The sequence below is a fragment of the Drosophila eugracilis genome, unplaced genomic scaffold (genome assembly GCF_018153835.1).
Source record: "Drosophila eugracilis isolate 14026-0451.02 unplaced genomic scaffold, ASM1815383v1 contig_415, whole genome shotgun sequence".
In the NCBI taxonomy this organism is placed as follows: Eukaryota; Metazoa; Arthropoda; class Insecta; order Diptera; family Drosophilidae; genus Drosophila; species Drosophila eugracilis.
Window position 1 is genome coordinate 2,233,194 of NW_024573278.1, and position 20,114 is coordinate 2,253,307.

Here is a 20,114-nt window from a genome sequence, read left to right on the forward strand (position 1 = left end):
TAAGGAAATTCTATATTTTTATCAAAAAATCCATCGATCTAAGGGACACGGAGACAAAATAAAAAATCAAATGAATGGCACTTTCCAGTTATGTTTAATATTTAAATGGTTCCAATAATCTTTAACCGATCCCAACTATAACCTATTTAGCAACAGGGTACTCAATTAGCCCTATTAAGAAATTTTACTTCCTCACCTGCGATAACTGGCCAATCACATATTTATCTAAATTTAAATATAAGAATTTCGTGAGTTCTTTATTAAAAATAGAATTCCATACTCTAGATACGTTTCTGCGCGTAAGCGTCAAAGAATCTCTTGCAAAAACGTGAGAGCGCACGATTTTCGTTTTATTTATTTTTGCTTTTCCCTTCGATTTCCATCTCACACACCGATTTCCCAGCCATCCACCCACACAGGAACTCTCCGAAGCTGAGAGAATATGTAGTGTAAACAACAAACGCATTTCATCTTTTTGTTATTATTTTTAAAAATTCCCATAGCACCATATAAGTCAATTAAGAGTTTTGATCATTAACTGAATGGATTTTAATGATCTAGTTTGTGATTAATGAGGATATGCCAAGAGAGAAAGAAAAACGAGATGAAATATTAATGGGCAAATAAGTTTTGCCAACCAAAAAAAAATCTGGCAAATCTATAAATGCAATGTGCGCTCTATTAACAATTTTTGGTTTGCGTTTATGGCTTTTGAGTCCCTAACCAGCAAGCACAAACACCCACCCACCCAGCAGAATGGCCCACACCCACCAAATTATGGCCGAGAGAATGCGGCGATATATAACTTTTGGTTTTGTTTTGAAATTCTTATTTCTAATTGCGAGTGCGTTCTCATCATCGCTGAGAGATTTCCATCGCAACCATGTATGGATTGGGCCAACGTGCAAATGTTGATTAAAAATTAGACAAAACAAAAAACGAACACGGCACCCATACAAATCCAGATACGTTCGCAGCTGCAGACACAGATACAGATACGGATACAGATTCATATGGAGAGTACTACGAATACTACCGCCTACGATTGGGATGCTCCGATCCGGAGGATCTTCACGGGTGTGTGTGTCTGTGGGTGAGCCATCGCGATGTTGTTTACCAAGATGCTCAGCATCGTCTGTTTCTCTGTTTCTCCGTCGATACACTGGGGAAAATGTTGATTCAACTTTAACATAATATAACATTCATATTCTAGCATTAAAATTTAAATTATATTTAAGACTTGAATTTTCGAAATTAATATTTAATATGTATTAAATTCTGTCATTGCTTTTAATTATGGTGTTAAATATTTTTTAGTATATTTCATCAAAGTTTTATAAGTCCATATAAAACACTTTCGTCGAAAATATCGTTTTTCATATATTTTTTAGTAATTTCACTTAAATGATATTATCCCTCAATAATGGATGCTTATTGTTAGCCTACAGCTTCTTGAAAATCTCAGAATCAACTTCTTGCTCTTTTTCCAAGTTAAAATCGTATTTAAAATTAGAAAAAAATATTTTGTAATGAAGCAGGGCATATTTTAATAAACAACATCATAAGACACTATTCAAATTCAATAATTTTGATAGTTCCAGAATTCTAAACAACTTTCCTTCCAGTGCACCATCTCAGAAATTATGAACGAAGCGAACAGAAGTCCAAAAACAAAAATCCAACGAAAACAAATTATTTTTAAAAGAAATTCAAAATTTCCCCCCGTCGGCGCAATGTGCATCCATGTGCTATGTGCTGCACGTATGTACACATGTGTGCCGCGAGACGATTGAGTATGCGTGCGGAAAATATCTAAACCGACTGAGGGTCGCCTGAATGGTATAAATATTAGCGCATCTCGGTCCAGCGACCACTCGCAGTTCTACAGCGAAAGTGTTGATTTGGATTTCTAGTTTTTCTTCGTCTAACGGTTAGTATCCACCAAGTCTGTCCGTCTGATTGACTTTTACCCAAAACGAGTCTGGTTCGAGTGTACAGTGCCTGATTTTCTTAAAAGTACAAATTTCAAAAGGATAGAAATCACAAATTTATTGGTGTATAGTAAGAAAAATTTTCTCAATATAAATTTGGAATTCCAGTGTCGAAGAGACATCCTTTTAAAAAAGGAAGCTCCCTAAAAAATACTTTTCCAAAAACATTTTCGTAAATATGATAAAGTTTTGAAAATTAACCAGTGTATTTAATAGGAACGAGAAGAGACAAAACGATATTTAAAAAATGTTCGAAGGATTCTATCCTTTTTAAAATTATATACCAGATATGAAAAGATTTAAAAATATCTAACTTTGCTCTTTAGAAGAGTAGTTTTAATTTTTCTAAGCAAAATGTTCGAGATTTTCCAATGTTAGATTTCTTTTGAAAAGTGTACTTTTTCCTATAAAGTCATATATGTTTTGGTGTAACCTCAACACGAACACAATTCAATCTCCAGTAAAAGTCAAATCCATCTCCACTACACAAATCCACACTTAACTTCTCCTTCTAAAAGACCGCCTCCGTTCTTCTTGTTGTTGCAGTAAAAACAACCAATAGCCAAAATGTGTGACGATGAGGTTGCCGCATTGGTCGTGGACAATGGATCCGGTATGTGCAAGGCTGGTTTCGCCGGTGATGATGCGCCCCGCGCCGTCTTCCCCTCGATTGTGGGTCGTCCCCGTCACCAGGGTGTGATGGTCGGTATGGGACAGAAGGATTCCTACGTGGGCGATGAGGCCCAGAGCAAACGTGGTATCCTCACCCTGAAATACCCCATCGAGCACGGCATCATCACCAACTGGGATGATATGGAGAAGATCTGGCACCACACTTTCTACAATGAGCTGCGCGTCGCCCCCGAGGAGCACCCCGTTCTGCTGACTGAGGCTCCCCTGAACCCCAAGGCCAATCGCGAAAAGATGACCCAGATCATGTTTGAGACCTTCAACTCGCCCGCCATGTACGTCGCCATCCAGGCTGTGCTCTCCCTGTACGCCTCTGGTCGTACCACCGGTATTGTGCTGGACTCTGGTGATGGTGTCTCCCACACCGTGCCCATCTATGAGGGTTATGCCCTGCCCCATGCCATCCTCCGTCTGGATCTGGCTGGTCGCGATTTGACCGACTACCTGATGAAGATCCTCACCGAGCGCGGTTACTCATTCACCACCACTGCTGAGCGTGAAATCGTGCGCGACATCAAGGAGAAGCTGTGCTATGTTGCTCTGGACTTTGAGCAGGAGATGGCCACCGCCGCTGCCTCCACCTCGCTGGAGAAGTCGTACGAGCTTCCCGACGGACAGGTGATCACCATCGGCAACGAGCGTTTCCGCTGCCCGGAGTCGCTGTTCCAGCCTTCCTTCTTGGGAATGGAATCCTGCGGCATCCATGAGACCGTTTACAACTCGATCATGAAGTGCGATGTGGATATCCGTAAGGATCTGTATGCTAACATCGTGATGTCGGGCGGTACCACCATGTACCCGGGTATTGCCGATCGTATGCAGAAGGAGATCACCGCTCTGGCGCCATCCACCATCAAGATCAAGATCATTGCCCCACCTGAGCGCAAGTACTCCGTCTGGATCGGTGGCTCCATCCTGGCCTCCCTGTCCACCTTCCAGCAGATGTGGATCTCCAAGCAGGAGTACGACGAGTCCGGCCCTGGAATCGTTCACCGCAAGTGCTTCTAAGCGATCTAAACATCACAGACACTGCAAACCACACGGTCAATGAGACCCAAACCAAAACACCACACCACACCACAGAACACCACACAACAACAACAAGAACATGAACAGCAACAACCAAATACCAAAACAAGATCTATAGCCTAGTGCTAATGATGATTAATCTTAAGTTAAAACCTCTTGCTGCCCTGCCATCCAAAGAAACAAAAACGGAAAACCGAAGGAAACGCGAATGTAACAGCATGTATTATACTTATATTAATATTTATTGGAAGAGCCGCTAGCTGGCGATGAAGGAGAAGTTGAGGAGACACAAGAATGCAAAATTTTACAGTTTTTAAAATAAATTATACTAGCATCCTCTATAAATTAAATCTAAATTTTAAACGAAATGTATCTTTTATTCGCTGCTGCAAGCGGTATATGTCTTGGTGCGATTATTTTTAGCGCCGCACAGGAAATTACGAAATTTTGCACGCCCACTGCAAAGAGGGAAATCTGGAGGCGGATCTCCTCGGCTAGGGGTGCACACATATGCGCCTGTTATTGGCGTGGGGATCTCTATATAGACGCCTCCAAAATCAGTCCATTTTTGCCCATTGCCAGTCGGCACAAGGAGCTACCCCCTCGTCGAGGATCTAAAAATATAGCCCACAGAAACAACAGTGGAAAATCAACCATGCCGCAGCAAAAACAAATATTTTCTAAAATTACAGTGAAGTCTGAATAGTTCAACCCAATGAAGGTTCAAAAAAATATTAATTTTGTTACAAAACAATTTAAAAAAACAAATGTCTTCAGATCTTCTTATCCTCAATTTTCAGGTTTGATAAAATTCCTTGAATTAATAAGTGTGCTGTGGCCTTGTTAACAGCACATTACAATTTTTCCTTTTGATCAGATGTCGATTTATAGCGTTATTAGATTGCATTCCTTTTAAGCACGCTTCACTGTACCCATCTCATATAGAGAGATGGCTGTTTTCTTTTTTGGAATCAACATACTATATGTAGCTGCTGGGAGAGGCGACCGCCGGCTGTCTTTTTAATTGCAGTGCCACGACCTCGGGGGCTGCGAAAATATCTTGGAATTTCAAGTACATGTGTGAGGCTGGGCCGCTTGTACTTGAAGATCGCGGAGGCAGATGGGCCTCCTCAGGATTCCTGGAATGGGGTGCCTAATTCGAAAATAGACAAGATATTTCCATTCTCTACTGTATACATAATGCATAAATGCACTTTTTATTGAATATTTTATACATTTAAATGCTTCAACATCGTCGCTGTATGCTTAGACAAAAAATAATTGAGTGGATTGCTTGCACTTAACATTTTCTTGGTGAGTGGTGGTATATCAGTTTCTCGTTTCTGGGACCCCTTGGTGGGTGTACATTTTAAAAATACTTGCATTCATTTTCAATTCATTTTGATATTGTATACACTTTCAGTCAATTTTGCTGTTGCAGTTTAAATTTTCGTTGTTCTTAGTGGTCTGTTACTTGTTAATTGGAATACTGCACATAAAACGATCCTCACACATCTCTTAGCTATAATATAGGCCTAGTATATTAAGCAGAACGCCCATCATCACGTTTGTTTTTCGTTTGTTTTTGTTTTTGTTAAAAATCCAGTCTATACACTTACATTTAGCGATTGAATACTTTATTAAGTACACACGGTTTAGCACATTTCGTTCCTCGATATCGATATCAGTGTATATGATATATATGTAAAGTATATAAATATAGATCATTAAGGCACATTTATGGACAGTTTACTTTTGATTGGACCTGCTCTCTCATTGTCTTTTTGTCGTTGCTCTCGCTTGGAATGCTTAAAACTTGTCTAAGTTTGTCTACGATAAAATACGAATACGTTACGTCTGCCTAAATTTCCATAGCTACCAATTATAAATAAGAACATTTAGCTTATACGCGAAAAAGGGAATACAGTTAAACAATAATTACAACTGGGTTGTAATAACGGATTTGCGAATGATGGTCGGCTCGCGTCCCTTGGGGGCCGATACCACCTCCGAAGAAACCAGCCAGGGCGATACCATATCGTTGCTGTTGTTGCTGCTGCTGGACGGAAACGGAATGCGACTGTTGTCCGGATAATTGCTCGGAGATTTCTGTGTCAAAGATCAAAACTAGGGTTAAAACGGCCAGCCAAATGGGTCAATGGACTTAAAATGGTTAGTGGAGTGCAGATTGACATGAAAACGAAAAGGCAAGACAGGCAACTTCGGCAAAGCCGGAGTTAGTATACCCTTGCAGATTAATAATTAACAGGTTTTGACTTCAAAATATAAAACTTAAATGGATCATTATTGAAATTAATAGGAAAAAAGTTAACTAAGAAAGCCCAAATTAACAAGGTCTTGAAGGTAATAAATCAGACTTGCAAAATATAAATATTAGATTCAAAATTCAAGTATAGTAATAATACCCTCTGCAAGAGCATAACCAAATGTTAGTTAAAATAGTTGTAGGCCAGTTTAGAGACAGACAGTAAAAGCATAGACATAAGCTGCGTGGTGCTCAAACCTTTTCACTCGGCGGCGCATCTACTTCGCTGTGGTTTTGATTCAGATTTAGATTCTGATTCATCTGCTGGTTGGTTTTCTGCGATTCCAGACGCTCTTGCTCACTGAGCGTGGAGAAGAGCAGAGTGCCAGCACTGGGCGTTGAGCTGCTCGCCGGTTTGGCAGCGGTTTCGGCAGTGCCACTGCCGCTGGCATTATTGTTTATGATGTTGTTAATGAATATTTCATTAATGAGTATTTCGGCAGCCGAGGCGTTGCTCAAAGCGGGAGCCGTCACTGACTCCGAGGCAGCAGTGGTAACACTGTTGGTGGGGCTGCTGGGCGTGCTTATGGTGGTTACGCTGGTAAGGGTTGAGGTGCCACCGTTCCCAGTGTTATTTAGATTCGCCGGCAACGATGACGGCGGAGTGAGTGGTGCACTAAATCCCGACACAAAGGTGGCATTGCTAAAGGGTGTAATTCCATTGGTGGTGGTGGTGGAGCTTAAAGTGCTGGAACTGCTGCTACTGCCCGTCGCTGGTTTATGTTCCGGTATGCTGAGCGTCAGCTTATCGCCTCCCTATTTTTTGTGGTTTAGCAAGCATACAGACACAAGCACACGGAAACAACACACGCAATACCACGGATTAACATTAAGTGCGGACAACGAATGAAAATAAGAACGTACAAACAGAAGGCATGAAACGAGTGCAATGCAGTGGGCTTAAACTGGTTCGCTGGCCGACAACTTACCACTGATATGTAGGTGGCGTTCAGGGAATCCGGTCCATCGCTGTGTGCATGGTTGTTGTTGTTGGTCGTGGTGCTGCTGCAGTTGCTGGTGTTCGTGTTGCTCGTATGCATGTTGCTGCTGTGGGCGGCCGGCACAAACATCTGATTGGTGAGCTTGGCGTTGCCTCCGGCACCCAGTTCCTCCTCAACGCGAGCTGCAGGATTAGTAAATAAATTAATGTTACTTTCTAATCAACGTTGGTTTAAAGGTAGTTTATACCTTCTTTTTAAATTAACGAATTAAGTTAGTCAACTTACCTTTTAGGATATTGCACTTGATGTTTCCAGGCGGCAGAGCTGTGGTGCTCACATTGGCCAGCTTCACTTGGTTATTGGGTTTCTCGTTGGCGTTCGAAAGACGCTTTAGTGTCTCCGTGTTGTGGTCCATGTCAAAAGTCTTGTTAATAGTCACCCTGCCAAAATATAACACTCCCCTTAGTATATTATAATATCTAAACATTGGTTACGCTACCTGATACTGTTAGCATCGTTAATGGCTTCATTTGCTAGCACTGATGGGGATGGATCTTTGACAATGGACTTAAGCAATGAGTCTAGCTCTCTATCTTTATCCGACAAGCCGCTCTTAACACTGCACAATGATATATATAGGCAACACAGAAAGACAGGTGAGAAACACACAGAAACAGGCAAATTAGTCAATTGGGAAAAGGGCAATATGTTTATAAAGGAACACTGATAGGTTAGCAGTACGAAAGGTTTACCTGAGCTGGCCGGAGCTAATGGAAGCCTTGCCAAAGCTGCCGTGATGGGAGACCGATGCATTTCTAAACGGATTGGTCTCATCGAAGTTCTTTGTAGCGTTCGGTGAGTACGGCGGTGTGTAGTCTTGATCCAATCTGGAAAAAGCGAGTTAGTTAAAGAAGTGGGTCAAATTGTTAATTTTATATATTTATTTCTTACTTCACAGTCAATCCTGCTGCCTTTCCAATGGAACCAATCTTGCTATACGCTGGATCGTCGTTGCTGAAGTTAGACTTCAGGGAGTTTCGGCCCAGCGAGGTAAAGTTGGCTGCCGCCTGGGAGGAGGAACTGATAGAACCGCTGCAAGCCGCATCCGGTTCAATAATGGCTGAGTTTTGGATGACAGTGAGCACCGAAGGCGAAGGGCGTTACAGTGATAAACTGGTCCGTGGAAATGAGCGAGTCGAAGGCATCGTTATTGTTATCGTTGCTGGGAGTTGGAGTGGAAACGTGGGAAGATATTAATGGAGTCACTGGTGCAGGCGGTTGAGATGCAGCAGCAGCAGCTGCAGCGGCAGCAGCTCGAGCATTAACAGAGGCTACAGCCGATGCCGCCGACTCCTGCGAAGCCTTCTGTCGTTCTCGCAAAAGGTGGGATTGACGACTGGCAAACCGCTGCGAAGGTCGCCTCTCAAATTGCACGGTTCTCCTGGCTCGACTCTGCTGAGTGGTCTGGAATTCAGTACGACCTGAATACCGGAAGCGCGAACCCATGCGGAAGAAGTTTTGACGGGCAGATGGACCTTTTACAGGAGCCCTTAGCCGGAAGAATGTGTGGTGCTCCACAGCGCACTTCCACAAATGTTTGCAAGCCTTTTCGTTATACAAACGGAAGACGAATGTGTGTTCTTGCTCCCTGCCCTCGTCGTCGTCCTCAATTACAATTAGTGTTAACTTCTTTTTCTTAAAATCCAGCTTGCTGATCTTGGGCCAAAAGAAAAGGCCGATCTTCTGATCTCGCTCGAAAACCAGTATGCCAGTGGGTGTGAGGCCTAGGTGGTATTCGCACCCATCCTTTCCAAGAACAGTGTGCATGTCAACACCGTACATGTCTAGCCACTTGGCCTTGTTCAAGAACGCTGTCTCTGCTTGGGCAGGCGTAAGACCCCTGCATGTCTTGTACTCGTCTAGTATGGCTATCTCCAGATCCTCCGTTTGCTCGGGCACAAAACGGAATTCGGAGACGGTGGCGGCCGAATGCTCCTGATTATCATAGTCGCCCAGTTCAGCTATAATGAAAAGAAATAATATCATTTATATAGAGGAAATTTATACAACTTTAAATTTAAAGAAAGTAGCACTTACACTGCAATGCCAAAGCGCAGAGTTCCGTTGACTTGTCATCCGGACAGTCTAGACGTCCCTCGAGAAGATCTTGTTTTAGTTGCAGAAAGAACAGGTAGCGAGTTAGTTCTTCGCGCAGTGTATTCGGTTCCGAAGAATAGAACTTCACCTTTAAACGAAACGTGTAAGGCGGTCCAACTGCGGGAAATGGTAGAATAATTAGTATTGTTTAGCCCACGTAATTGGATTCACACATCAACTCACTTTTGACCTGCTTCTTGATGGGTTTAGTGGGATCCAGCCAGTGCTTAACATGGTTGGCATCCGTGAACTGCAGCCCAAAGTAATCCTTTTCGATGATGTCCAGGGCGTAGAAGACCTGTTCATACAGGAAGCTGCCCAACGCTTTTTTCTGCAAGCACAAAGTGGTGAAAATTAATGCCTTCGGTGGGGGGCAAGTGTAAATCAATGCGACCCTGAACTAATCACGTTCGCTTAGCGGGTTAAATTATGTGCTGATCAGCAGCAATTTGCTTATTTTTATCACACAAGGTGAGGCAATGCAAGCTGTCGAGTGTCTACGTTAAGGTGGATCAATAATAAAGTTTATATAATACAATTATATAAGTGTAAAGTCGAGTTTACGTTACATTATTTTGTATTAGTTTAAAAGATGATCTTGATCGAACATTAGTTTTTTTTTAATATGAATATTATTTAATACTTTATGTAAGCTTCTTTTGATAAAAAAAAAATCAAGCTCTTAAGCCTAAAAATGAAAATGCTTATAGTTTCACACATTTTTAAGTGCTAATAACAATAATAATATTGACTTGAATTGCACTAACAATGGAGTTATGTTAACGAGAATGTGTAAATTATTTGGTAATAGAATCTGTTTCAATCGTTGAAGTAAACAAAACCTTTTCAGTCGAGCCGAAGCACCCTGCTATCTACCAATATACATTTATCTTTATCTCTTGTCTACTTTGGCCATATACTCTTATAAGATTTAGACCGTTTTATTTGTCTGTATTCAGCGATTTCTACCAACAGCAGTTCAAGCCAAAAACAAAATCAAAAATGTGCCAAATGTAATTCGATGTGGCTGGGAATAGTACTCACCGATAATTCGATGGAAAGGTCAGTGTTGTCCAGTAGAATGACGCGGCAGTCGATTTTGTTCTTGTTGACCACGATACGTTGCGGCTTTATTTGTGAACTGCCGCCACTGGTGACGGCACCACCACCCCCAGCCACGCCCACCGCGGAACTGGCAGCACCACCGCCCCCTCTTGAATTATCCACATAGTTGTTGCGCACCTTGCGACGGCTTAGAAAACGCAGCATTTTCAATGGATTGTCGTGTGTTTTGTTTAGGTTATATTTGTATATGTGTATGTATGTGTTTAGTATATGGGTTTAAGGTTGATGGTTTTATTTTGTTTTTGTTTTTTTTTATGGAACTGTTGCCAAGGCAGCCGAATGCACCGATAATTCACCTGTGTGCTCACCTCGGCTGGGAAAAAAAAGCAGCGCAGACATCAAAAAACCCCTCGAACGCACACACTCGCACACGCTGGCAACTTGTTCTGGCTAACACACATACATTCACTCATCATACCACTTATACAAATGCAAGCGTTATAGACGCCCCCGTTTTATTTTAGTTTTCCTTTTAGTTTTGAGTTATTTTTTTTTTGTTGTTGTTCACTTCTGGATTGGGGAGTTGAATTGAAGTTGCTGCCAAAAGTGGGTTTCTTTTCTACGGGTTTCCTTCCTTTCAGCCGCGTCCCCGGAAAAATCACTGTTAGCCTGTTTTTTTTTTGTCTTTTTGGTGGCGAAAAAGAAGAAAAAAGGCCAAGTCAAACACGTTCGTTTCGGGTTTCACAAATAACTTTTCTTTGTTATTTTCACTTTTAATATTATGCGCGGGAAATTTGTTACACTTTTCGTTTGTTATTTTGTTATTATTTTGGGCTACTAAGTGCACTTTTGGTGTTTTTTATTAGAATGTAGAATGACCGTAGTAGTTGTTGTTGATGTTTAATGAAGCAGTGTGACCAGACTGACTGACCATCAACAATACCAAATACAAATAAGGTGTTTGCCGAAAATATACTACTATCCTATATGTTTCGTTGAGCTGGGACGCAAACCGGGTTGTGAAACAGCCTAAGTGAATAATTGTCTTTTGAATTTGAATTTTAACGATATTTTTAATTTATTATGTTTTACTCATTTTTATTTCCTAGAAGTAAGTGTACTCTTGTTAAGTGATGGTTTAAGTAGTATATTGCAGATGAGTAATTTAAAATTGTATCTACTATTTCTGTGAACTTTAATCTTACTATAATCTTACTTTAATCTTTATATAAAAATTAAATTAAAAAAAAAAGAACTTGTGTGGAGTAATAAATAGTAACAGTTGATCGATTGTGGTGTTTGCATTAAATATTTAAAAGTAACTCTTACAGAAATTAAAAATGTGGCATTCAACAAATGGTCCCATTTGTGTGATAACATGAAGGATGCTGCTGCCTAAAATATTATTGTCTAATAATAGCCAAGGTTCGCTTTGAACATCTAATATTATTTATTTAATAAATTATTTCGCAAGTTATAAATAAATAAGCGGAAAAAGATACCAATAAAACAAAACGTTTAAGATGTCTTCTAAGCAATGTTTAAAAGAAATATTTTCAACATTATTTCGGTTTAAAAGGACAAGCCCCCAATTTAATCATAAAAAACTGACTTTTGCTGAAGGAGCGTTCAGGAGCGGCAGCAAAACTTGTTGGCACTTGCGGTCGCGCAATTCTTTAAGTTTAGTACAAGCAACTAAACTAGAAAGAAGTGCACAATAACTGTAAAATAGGAAACACAAGTGGGTTCCGTAGTTGCAGCCGGCATTTGCAAAATCCTTTTTATGGGCAATTTATTCCTTTATTTGTTAGTGGATTTAAGGCCGAAACAGTGTCCACTCCCACACAACCCGACCCAACAACTTCCCCTAACTTCCGCACCCATTTCCCTCCGATTTTCCCTCGATTTTCCACACCCCCATTGGTAGTCGTATTTCGAGTTTAAAGGTAAATGGGAGATTTATCGCCGGCGATTTCCGGTCTACATATATATATATACCTAGTGTGTGTGTGTGTAGAGTAGGCGGTGGGTGGCTTAACATCTTGGCTTCGGGCCCTGTTTATATCGGGGTTTTAGTGGGCCCTCGAGAGGCTCGGTTTTTGGGGCCGAGGGCTTTACAACATTTGCGAAAAGTTGAAGCCATTGGGCGCCAATTGCATGATTCATTTTTGCTTATTGGCCATTAATTCTCAATTCAGATTGAACAGATTGAGGAAGATATATATGTGTATATATGTATAGGCATTTACATTTTTATCGAATGCATTAGAGAATCATATAGGCTGTAATTACCCGAATGGCCGTTATAACAGGTCGGATGATTAATTACTGACTAATACCTGAAACCCGATCCGTGGCCAGGCATCGATTGGAATCGGCCAGCAGCATCCCATCGCATTGCATGGCCTCATCTATCCACCCATCCACCCATCCAACCATCCTCATCCCCATCCCCATCCATCTATAATAACTAGACAGGCGACGATGCAGGTCTTAGGTGCCAGCTGCGGCAACTTGAGCAGCCTGTTCCGTAATTATGACAGGCTGCCAAAGGCCCAGACCTCCAGTACTCAGTTCTTGGATCCCCAGATCTCCAGATCGAGGTCCGGTCTCGATTTTCCCTGCCTCAGGGGTGTGGCAACAATTAACAAATGGCTTTCGTTGCCAATGCCATTGACCAAAATAGACATGTTTGCAAAGGGTTATAGGCTCATACACACACACGCACACACATACGTTTGCATACATAAGCGAAACGCACAATTACACTCAAACAAATGCATATGAAAATCCAAAAAAATAGATACTTGAAAAAAAGAAGAGTAATTATCATAGGTTAGATGATTATTTTTTTTTTAAATATTTTCAACAAATCAAATATGCAATAAAGTGTCAGGTGATTTCACTCAAAATTCATACATTTTGTTTATATTTTGAGATTTTGAGTTAATCAGTAAAATGTGGCTAGATAAATCCAGCTGACATTTCTCAAATTTTCCCAAAATGTTGGATTATACAAAAGAGAAGCTTGTAAAATTAAATAATTGTATATATTATGGGCTGATAAATAAATAGTGCCAATAATTTAAGGAATACTTAATAGATTTCTTGAGTTTGTAAATAAGAGCATTCCCCTACAAACTCAAACTCTAGGACTGCTTATTTCTCCCTGTACCATTTGCGGCTTTTGTATTGTCTTAACGATAATGGCAAGTCGTGGGTATGTAATACGAGGTGGGCAAATATTTGTGTCTGTTTGAGTGAGTGAGTGTGTATGTGGTGCGGTGGTGCAGAGTGGTGCGAGATGGTGGCGCAGGGAACTACAAAAGCAAAGGTAAACTATTATATTTATATGGACGTCTGCGGATGCTGCTGGCACGGCCCAACTGTCTGCGCACTTATCTGCAGCTGAGTGGAAAATAAATTCCTTTTAATTAAAACCGCAGCACAGCTCGTGATTTAAATGGCTCACGGCTCAGCCAGAATCAGTGGAAAAAGCAGGATCCGAATGCGAATCAGAAGCGCTGTGCAAATTTATTGGCTTCCATCCATAAATCAGCGACACAGTTCGACTTTGGCCATGGCCAAAAACCAAAAAAAAAAATAAAGGGGAAAAAAATAAAATAGGTATTCATTTTAATTAAATAGAAAAATGTTTTGTTGTTGACTCGGCTGATGGTCTTGGCGCTAAACAAAATAACATACTAACAAACTGATAAACCAAGAAAACTGGGCATGAACCCTTCCTTGGCCATCGAATGGGGCGAAATTCATGGCTGGGAATTCCGAGTGTTCCAAGTTTTCAGTAATTGGCTACTTAAGGTCCTTCGATTGGGGACAAGGACACAAGGACACTAGGACAAGCAGCCAGTCTGGGGACGAGTGCAATAAAAAACATCCTCGTGTTGTAAAATTTTATGTGTGATTGTGTGTCGCTTTACGATATCCTCCTGCCATCCAGCCTGTTCATTCTCCTGCTCCTCCCGCTCCTGCTGCTCCTCTCAAGTTCCGCCCATGGCCAGGACTCGTTACTGTCCGGAATGGGAGGCCAAAACGTGGGCGTGGTCGATAGATAGGCGATGGGTGGCTGGCTGGTTGGTTAGCTGGCTGGCTGGCTTGCTGGTCGACATTTGTTGTCTCAGCGAATTTCAGCCAGCAAAACGATGCGATTGCCGTTACCTGCTCACCTACGCCCTGGGGGAATATTTCACGGCTATTTGGCAAGTCAACAGCTTGTTTTATTTTGGCATGTAATTTTCGATGAGTATTTTTATGACAGAAAGGCGACAGAGAGCCAAAATCAATTGGAAATCAATGTTGCACTAGTTTTCACAGCTTTCCTTTTCACTTACAAGCTTAATTAATGAGTCGCTTTTTAATTAATTAACTTCATTCGCGTCATTATCAAGAAACACTTCTAATTAAAAAACCAGAAATATTTCTGAAGAGACTTTTAATTTTGGTACTAAAATAATCTTACCTTCTAGAAGATTGATTTCACTTTCACTCTAATATTTTCTTTACTTTTTTGTAGTTTGTTTAAATGAAAATATAAGAGTAAACATTGTTATTTTTGGTGACAAAATCAACAGAAAACCAATTTCACAATCACTTTTATAACATAAAAGAAAAAAAAAGTAATTAGGCTTACATTAAGCTGCTGGCAATGAAAAATTCTCTGCCCTGCAGGGTGATATTTTAAATTACGCACAATTTATTTTATTTTATATTCAATTTAAAAAGTGTCAACTTTCTTCCTCATTTTGTCCGAATTTTTGTGTAGCCTGTGCGTCGACCTTCTGTCCATATAAAAAGCCCATATGAAACGCATAAAAAAAGTTATTTATGCCCCGCGGTCGGTCGCTTTTGTTGCAGTGCGTCGGGAGCGTGTCCTCGTTGGGAAATCGCTCCCTGATTTTTCTACAATTTTCCCTTAACACCACCCCTTTCAGTTTCCCCGGCGGTGACAAAAAAAAAAAAAGCGAAGCTGGAGGCCTTTTTCCGCAACTCGTTCGCCTTGGCCGGTGAGGTCGAAAAGTTTCGCAGCATTGCAACAATTAAAAGTGGCACAAGGGTCATTCAAACAATTGCCCATTGTTGTTTTCGGGGCAGAAGTCCAGGCGGTGGGTTTGAGGCGGGGCATTTAATTTATGCCACTAATTACTTTAAGAGCTTTGTGGCCGCTGCAATCCTGCAGATTGCGTTGCCTTGTATAAGATTTTCCAAGCCATTATGTACGCCAAAAGGTTCCAGACCATTCACAAACGCCACCCCCTCCGAAAAACGGAAAACTGGAAACGGGAAGAGCACTGGCCAAAGCCAAATAATATGCAAATTAGAATTATATTCAAACAGTTTTTTCTATGCCACTAGGTAAACGAAACTAAGCCAAAACTTTTACAACATCTTTCGTTTTGCTTCACTGTCTGCGGCTTTGTTGCCTCAAATGACTTTTGCCAACTTACCAAGCTATGCCACCCATCTATGCTATACTCCTCCCCAAAAAAAGGAAACCAAACTTCCAAAGGTTTTTCAGGCTATTTACACTCAAGAGCTTGCTGGCCATCTGGTCCGGGAGTATCTCCTACTTTTTGACCCAACAAAATGCCATCTGTGCCCCCTCGGCGGCAATAAAGCTGCAAAACTATAACCAAAGCACCAACTTTAAATTGTAGTTTATTTTATTGACGTGTTCTTATAGCCCTGACAGAGACCTTGACATGTGATTTGCCTTAATTACAGTGGGAGTGTTCCAGGAAACGAGCTTTGTCAGGAGGCACACTGAGGGAAATTGTTTTATAAAAAGATTTGTGATTTCTTTGATGGAAAATATAGAATTCAGCATTGTTAAAATAAAGATTTGATTAGGTTTTATACTTAAGTATATTTTTTAGAAAACATTTTATCTTCAAAATAGTTTATTTTCTCCACAGTGCAACTGCCCTCTGGCCATATAAATCTCACCTCCGGCATATACACAAACACACACTCACTCAGCCACATCCTTGGTAGGCGGCAAGGATGAAGCTCATCATCATCGTCGATGTGCAATATTCTGCTTATCATGCGCTTTTTGTCCGGCAACACACAAACAGAATTACATGGATCTAACGAGTGGCACTGGAAGAAGTGCTCAAGGAAAAAGTGGGACCATTGAGCATCACAATTTGCTGATTGCTCGAGTTTTGCTCATCGATAGGAAATGAAAACCGAAACCGAAACTCATTTAAATCAATATTTTGTTGGGCACACGTATATACCAGTTGTTCCGACCGAAAGATGATGTGTGGATCGAAATGGGATCGAAGAGGGGGAAAGAGAGGCGAGGAATGGAATTCCCTGGACTCAGCACAATTGTCGAAACTTGGCCTAGGCGTTGTTTCCTTGTCTCTTTGTGTCTTTCTGACCAGATGACCACCGCAAAACCCCCAACCAGATGACGCCTGCATGCAAATGTCCCTCGAAACACACACGCAATTATATTTGCCTTAGGTCGGCATTAGTTCGTTGTCCGGAATTGGGAATCCCGGATACGGATACGGCCTCAGCATCGCTGCTGGCCTGCTGCTAAGAGTCATTTCCGTTTCCTTTACGGGCGACAGTCGACTGTTTTTCATATGCTTGATGTTCATGCCTCATGTGTGCGGTTTGCGGTGATTGTTGCGACATCTATTTGATCGAAATGGGATTGTCGAGAGTCGACTGGATTGAAGATTGCCTGACAGCGGAAAGATTGAAGATACTCCTAGTATATATGTATATAGAGTCCATAGACCACTTGGCCACATCACATCCCACATCTCAGTCCGTATCCTCCATCCGCATGCCGTCTCTACGAGAGTCAGTCAATTATTTGGCCCAAATATTTGCCACTGACTTGACATATTTCTCCACTTTACGTAGAGTGCCGAGCGATAAGCACTCGACAGCCTCATCTCGTTTGGCTTTCGGTGATAGTGTTTCAGCCAATGTAAATAGTCACAAGTATAAAACTTCATAAATTGGCAAGGGGGAGGTCGGATGGGTGAAAATGTTTGGATTGCGATGGAAACTTCTGATTTCAAGGGATGATTGCATCTTTAAGCCTTTCAGAAACCCTCTTTTCTTGCCAGAAATTGAACGGTCAAGGGTTATTTCTTTAAAGGCTTATTGAGCCTTCTTGTCTATTGTTCATTATTTCCATTACGATGTTCACTGATTTCCTCAATGTCTCTAGACAATAATCATAAAAATGTTTGCAATTTCCTTTTGATTCAAGATTATTTGATTCTTCAGTTCTAAACAGAATCTAAAATATATTTGTATATCATAACGTAATACCCTGACTTAAGGTCTTTGTGAAACTTTCCCAATTATAGAACTATAAAAATCGTTCTTCATTTCGACTGCGGCTTTTCAATTCATGGATTTAAATGCCTGACTCATCGCTCGTTTCCATCAAAGAATATTGTCCTCTTTTGTGGCTCTTTCGTTATATTCTCCACAGGACTATGCCAGGATTCCCCCGGGTGAATGTCCCGCTTTTTCGATAGAGAGAGACAGAGAGAGAGAGAAGAGAATAGAGGACTTCCAGGCTGCGTTTTTTCTATTCCGTTTTCAGGAATCCAAGGAGGACGTCTGATATCTTGTGCATTCAACTCGGTTACTACGCACTTATCTCATCTCCGTTACTGTGCATAGAATTTTGACAGACAATTAGCAGTGGAGCGATGGCAACGTTTCTTCTTTGACTCCTGGTTGGAAGCTTCGTACTCCATGCTCCAAAGCATGCCAACCTTCACTTCCATCACACCATCTCACATTGCACAGTTTTATGGGTGTTTTTCTTTTTATTGTCCTACGCATTTTCTATGACATTTTTGACGCTTACGATTTGAACATTGTCTTAATTGCTGCTTTATGATGTGTGCTCTCAAATGACACGCAGCATTTGCCAACGTTTCCCGTGATTATGATTTAGTTCAGCAAACTGGAGTTTCTTTTTTTTTTTTTGGGGTAGGAGCCAGAGGCGCCATAAAGATTAAACACAAGTGTAGTAACAAAGATTGTTGCTTTTGCACCCGTCAGTCGGCCATAAAACAGTCTCTCAGCCAGTTGAGAGTTCACATATCAAGAGTGTGAAGTTCTTTAAATATTTGCCGGGTGGCATAAAATATTTACAATGTGTAGCATGTGTGGCAATTGTCAGTCGAAACGGTTGTAAACGGGATATAACTTTGTTATTGATTTACCAATTGTCTGGCAGAATGTATTTCGAAAATGGTTTGGGGTTTGACTTTGCCCAGAGTGTTTGAAATAGCAAAAGGAAATTTGTTTTTATTAGGTAAGGAAAATAGTTAAAGGTTTTTATTGACAAATTGACTTGAAGAATATAGCAAAGGTTGTATATATTTATTTTCATTACCAAATATTTTGTTTAAGAATCAATCCCTCATTTAAGATCCTCTAGAAATTATATTTACCCTGACTTAATCACATTTGATTCAATTTGGAAGGCCATAAGATGGATTGGCTTCTGCGGATGCAAAAATTCAATCCGCAAATCCTGACGCCGCTCTCAAAGGACATACACATAAAGTATTTCCATATTTACGCAAATGAATGACTTGGACAGGGTCAGGGGATTGGGGCTTGGAGTTTGGGGAATCCGGGTGGATTGGCTGGATGTGAATCTGGGATCTGGGAGCCGGATGGTTCCAGTCAATTACCCGCAGCGCATGCATCTAAATCAAAGGCCACAAAGGCAATCGCAATCTCCCGGGCTTAGCAGTCCCGGAATCCGGAGCCATTCCTCACCTGCTGCTGCCTCTGCCGCCTCTGCCGCTGCTGTTGCTTCTCCTATCTGTGGCAAATTTATAGAAACCATTTATATTTACGTACCCAAAAACGGGGCGATACGTATTTGTGCATTTGTGTTGTTCGCATGAAAGAGTCGTATATTCAAAATTTGCATTTCAACATAAAATTATTTGGGGAAAATTTTAATGACAAATTATGGCCGCGTAAATTATGGCTGGGTAGGAGCCAACCAACCTCCTTACCATTTCCACCTTTACTCCTATTTATATTTATTTTTATATATCGTAAAGGCGCCTATACAGATACATCCCGCCCACGTCGCCAAAAATGGCAATAAAAATATTTCGCTACAGATCTTATTCAGCTTTATTTCGCCATTTTTATTTGTTTTCGTGTCGGAGTTATGAGTGTGTGTGTGTGTGTGTGTGTTGTTGTGCGCGTTGGTATTAGGGGGATTCCCCCTCCCCAGCTTTGTTATATTTGTTTTCTTGCTCGACGGTTTCTTTCCTTCTCCTTTTTTTTTTTTTTTTTTATACATTTTCCAGAGTTGCCGGCGAAAAACCTCTTTTATATGTATGCTCTGTATCTTTACGCTTGCCTGGCACTTATCCCGGGGTCCTGCTGGTCCTGCCATCGCCGGATGCCTTCGTGTTGGCAGTGGTTCTAGCAGGAAGCCAGGCCATGCTCACCTTGCGATTTGTTTTTAAAAGCCGCTCAGCTGTGGCTCAAACAACTTTCTGTTGGCTGCCTTTGTTAAAACAATAAAATTATTATTATTGCTCCACATGTTGGAATTCGAGGACTTAAAATGTTGTTTCGCTCCTGTCTTTTCAGCCCCTCCTTCACCTTCACCGGCCCCCGCTGAAATTGGGTCTATCTCCGTCTGGGTTCCTTATGCTCTTATAATCATCGTCCATCATTCGTTTGGTCTTGGCCCGTTCGTCTTGGGAATTTGTCATGCAATTTATTTTTTTTTGTATTTTTTTTTTGCTGTTTTGTTGGCCCTCTTTTTGCCCGTTTTTGCGCCATTTCGACAACAATTTTATGTCATTTGTTGATTGTGTAAATTTCGCGTTCAGTCGGTGAGCCATTCCTTTGGCCCAATCGCCCTGAAAA

The 20,114-nt window shown here is 41.1% G+C and overlaps 2 protein-coding genes across 2 annotated transcripts; one reads left to right on the forward strand and one right to left on the reverse strand.

Annotated features, from left to right (window-relative positions):
- Nucleotides 1-1,834: 1,834 nt before the first annotated feature.
- Nucleotides 1,835-4,078, forward strand: LOC108116882 (actin-87E). The gene is made up of 2 exons (XM_017228979.2): nt 1,835-1,930; nt 2,538-4,078. The coding sequence occupies exon 2, from the start codon at nt 2,559-2,561 to the stop codon at nt 3,687-3,689; it is 1,131 nt and encodes a 376-aa protein (XP_017084468.1). The 5' UTR covers nt 1,835-1,930; nt 2,538-2,558; the 3' UTR covers nt 3,690-4,078.
- An 814-nt stretch (nt 4,079-4,892) lies between these two features.
- On the reverse strand, nt 4,893-11,126 carry LOC108116881 (mucin-5AC). The gene is given in 11 exon segments (XM_017228976.2): nt 4,893-5,819; nt 6,235-6,792; nt 6,966-7,159; nt 7,263-7,417; nt 7,477-7,596; nt 7,730-7,864; nt 7,929-8,134; nt 8,136-8,998; nt 9,075-9,251; nt 9,318-9,465; nt 10,179-11,126. Coding segments are annotated over 11 exon segments (2,952 nt in total). The 5' UTR covers nt 10,404-11,126; the 3' UTR covers nt 4,893-5,648.
- Between the last annotated feature and the right edge of the window lie 8,988 nt (nt 11,127-20,114).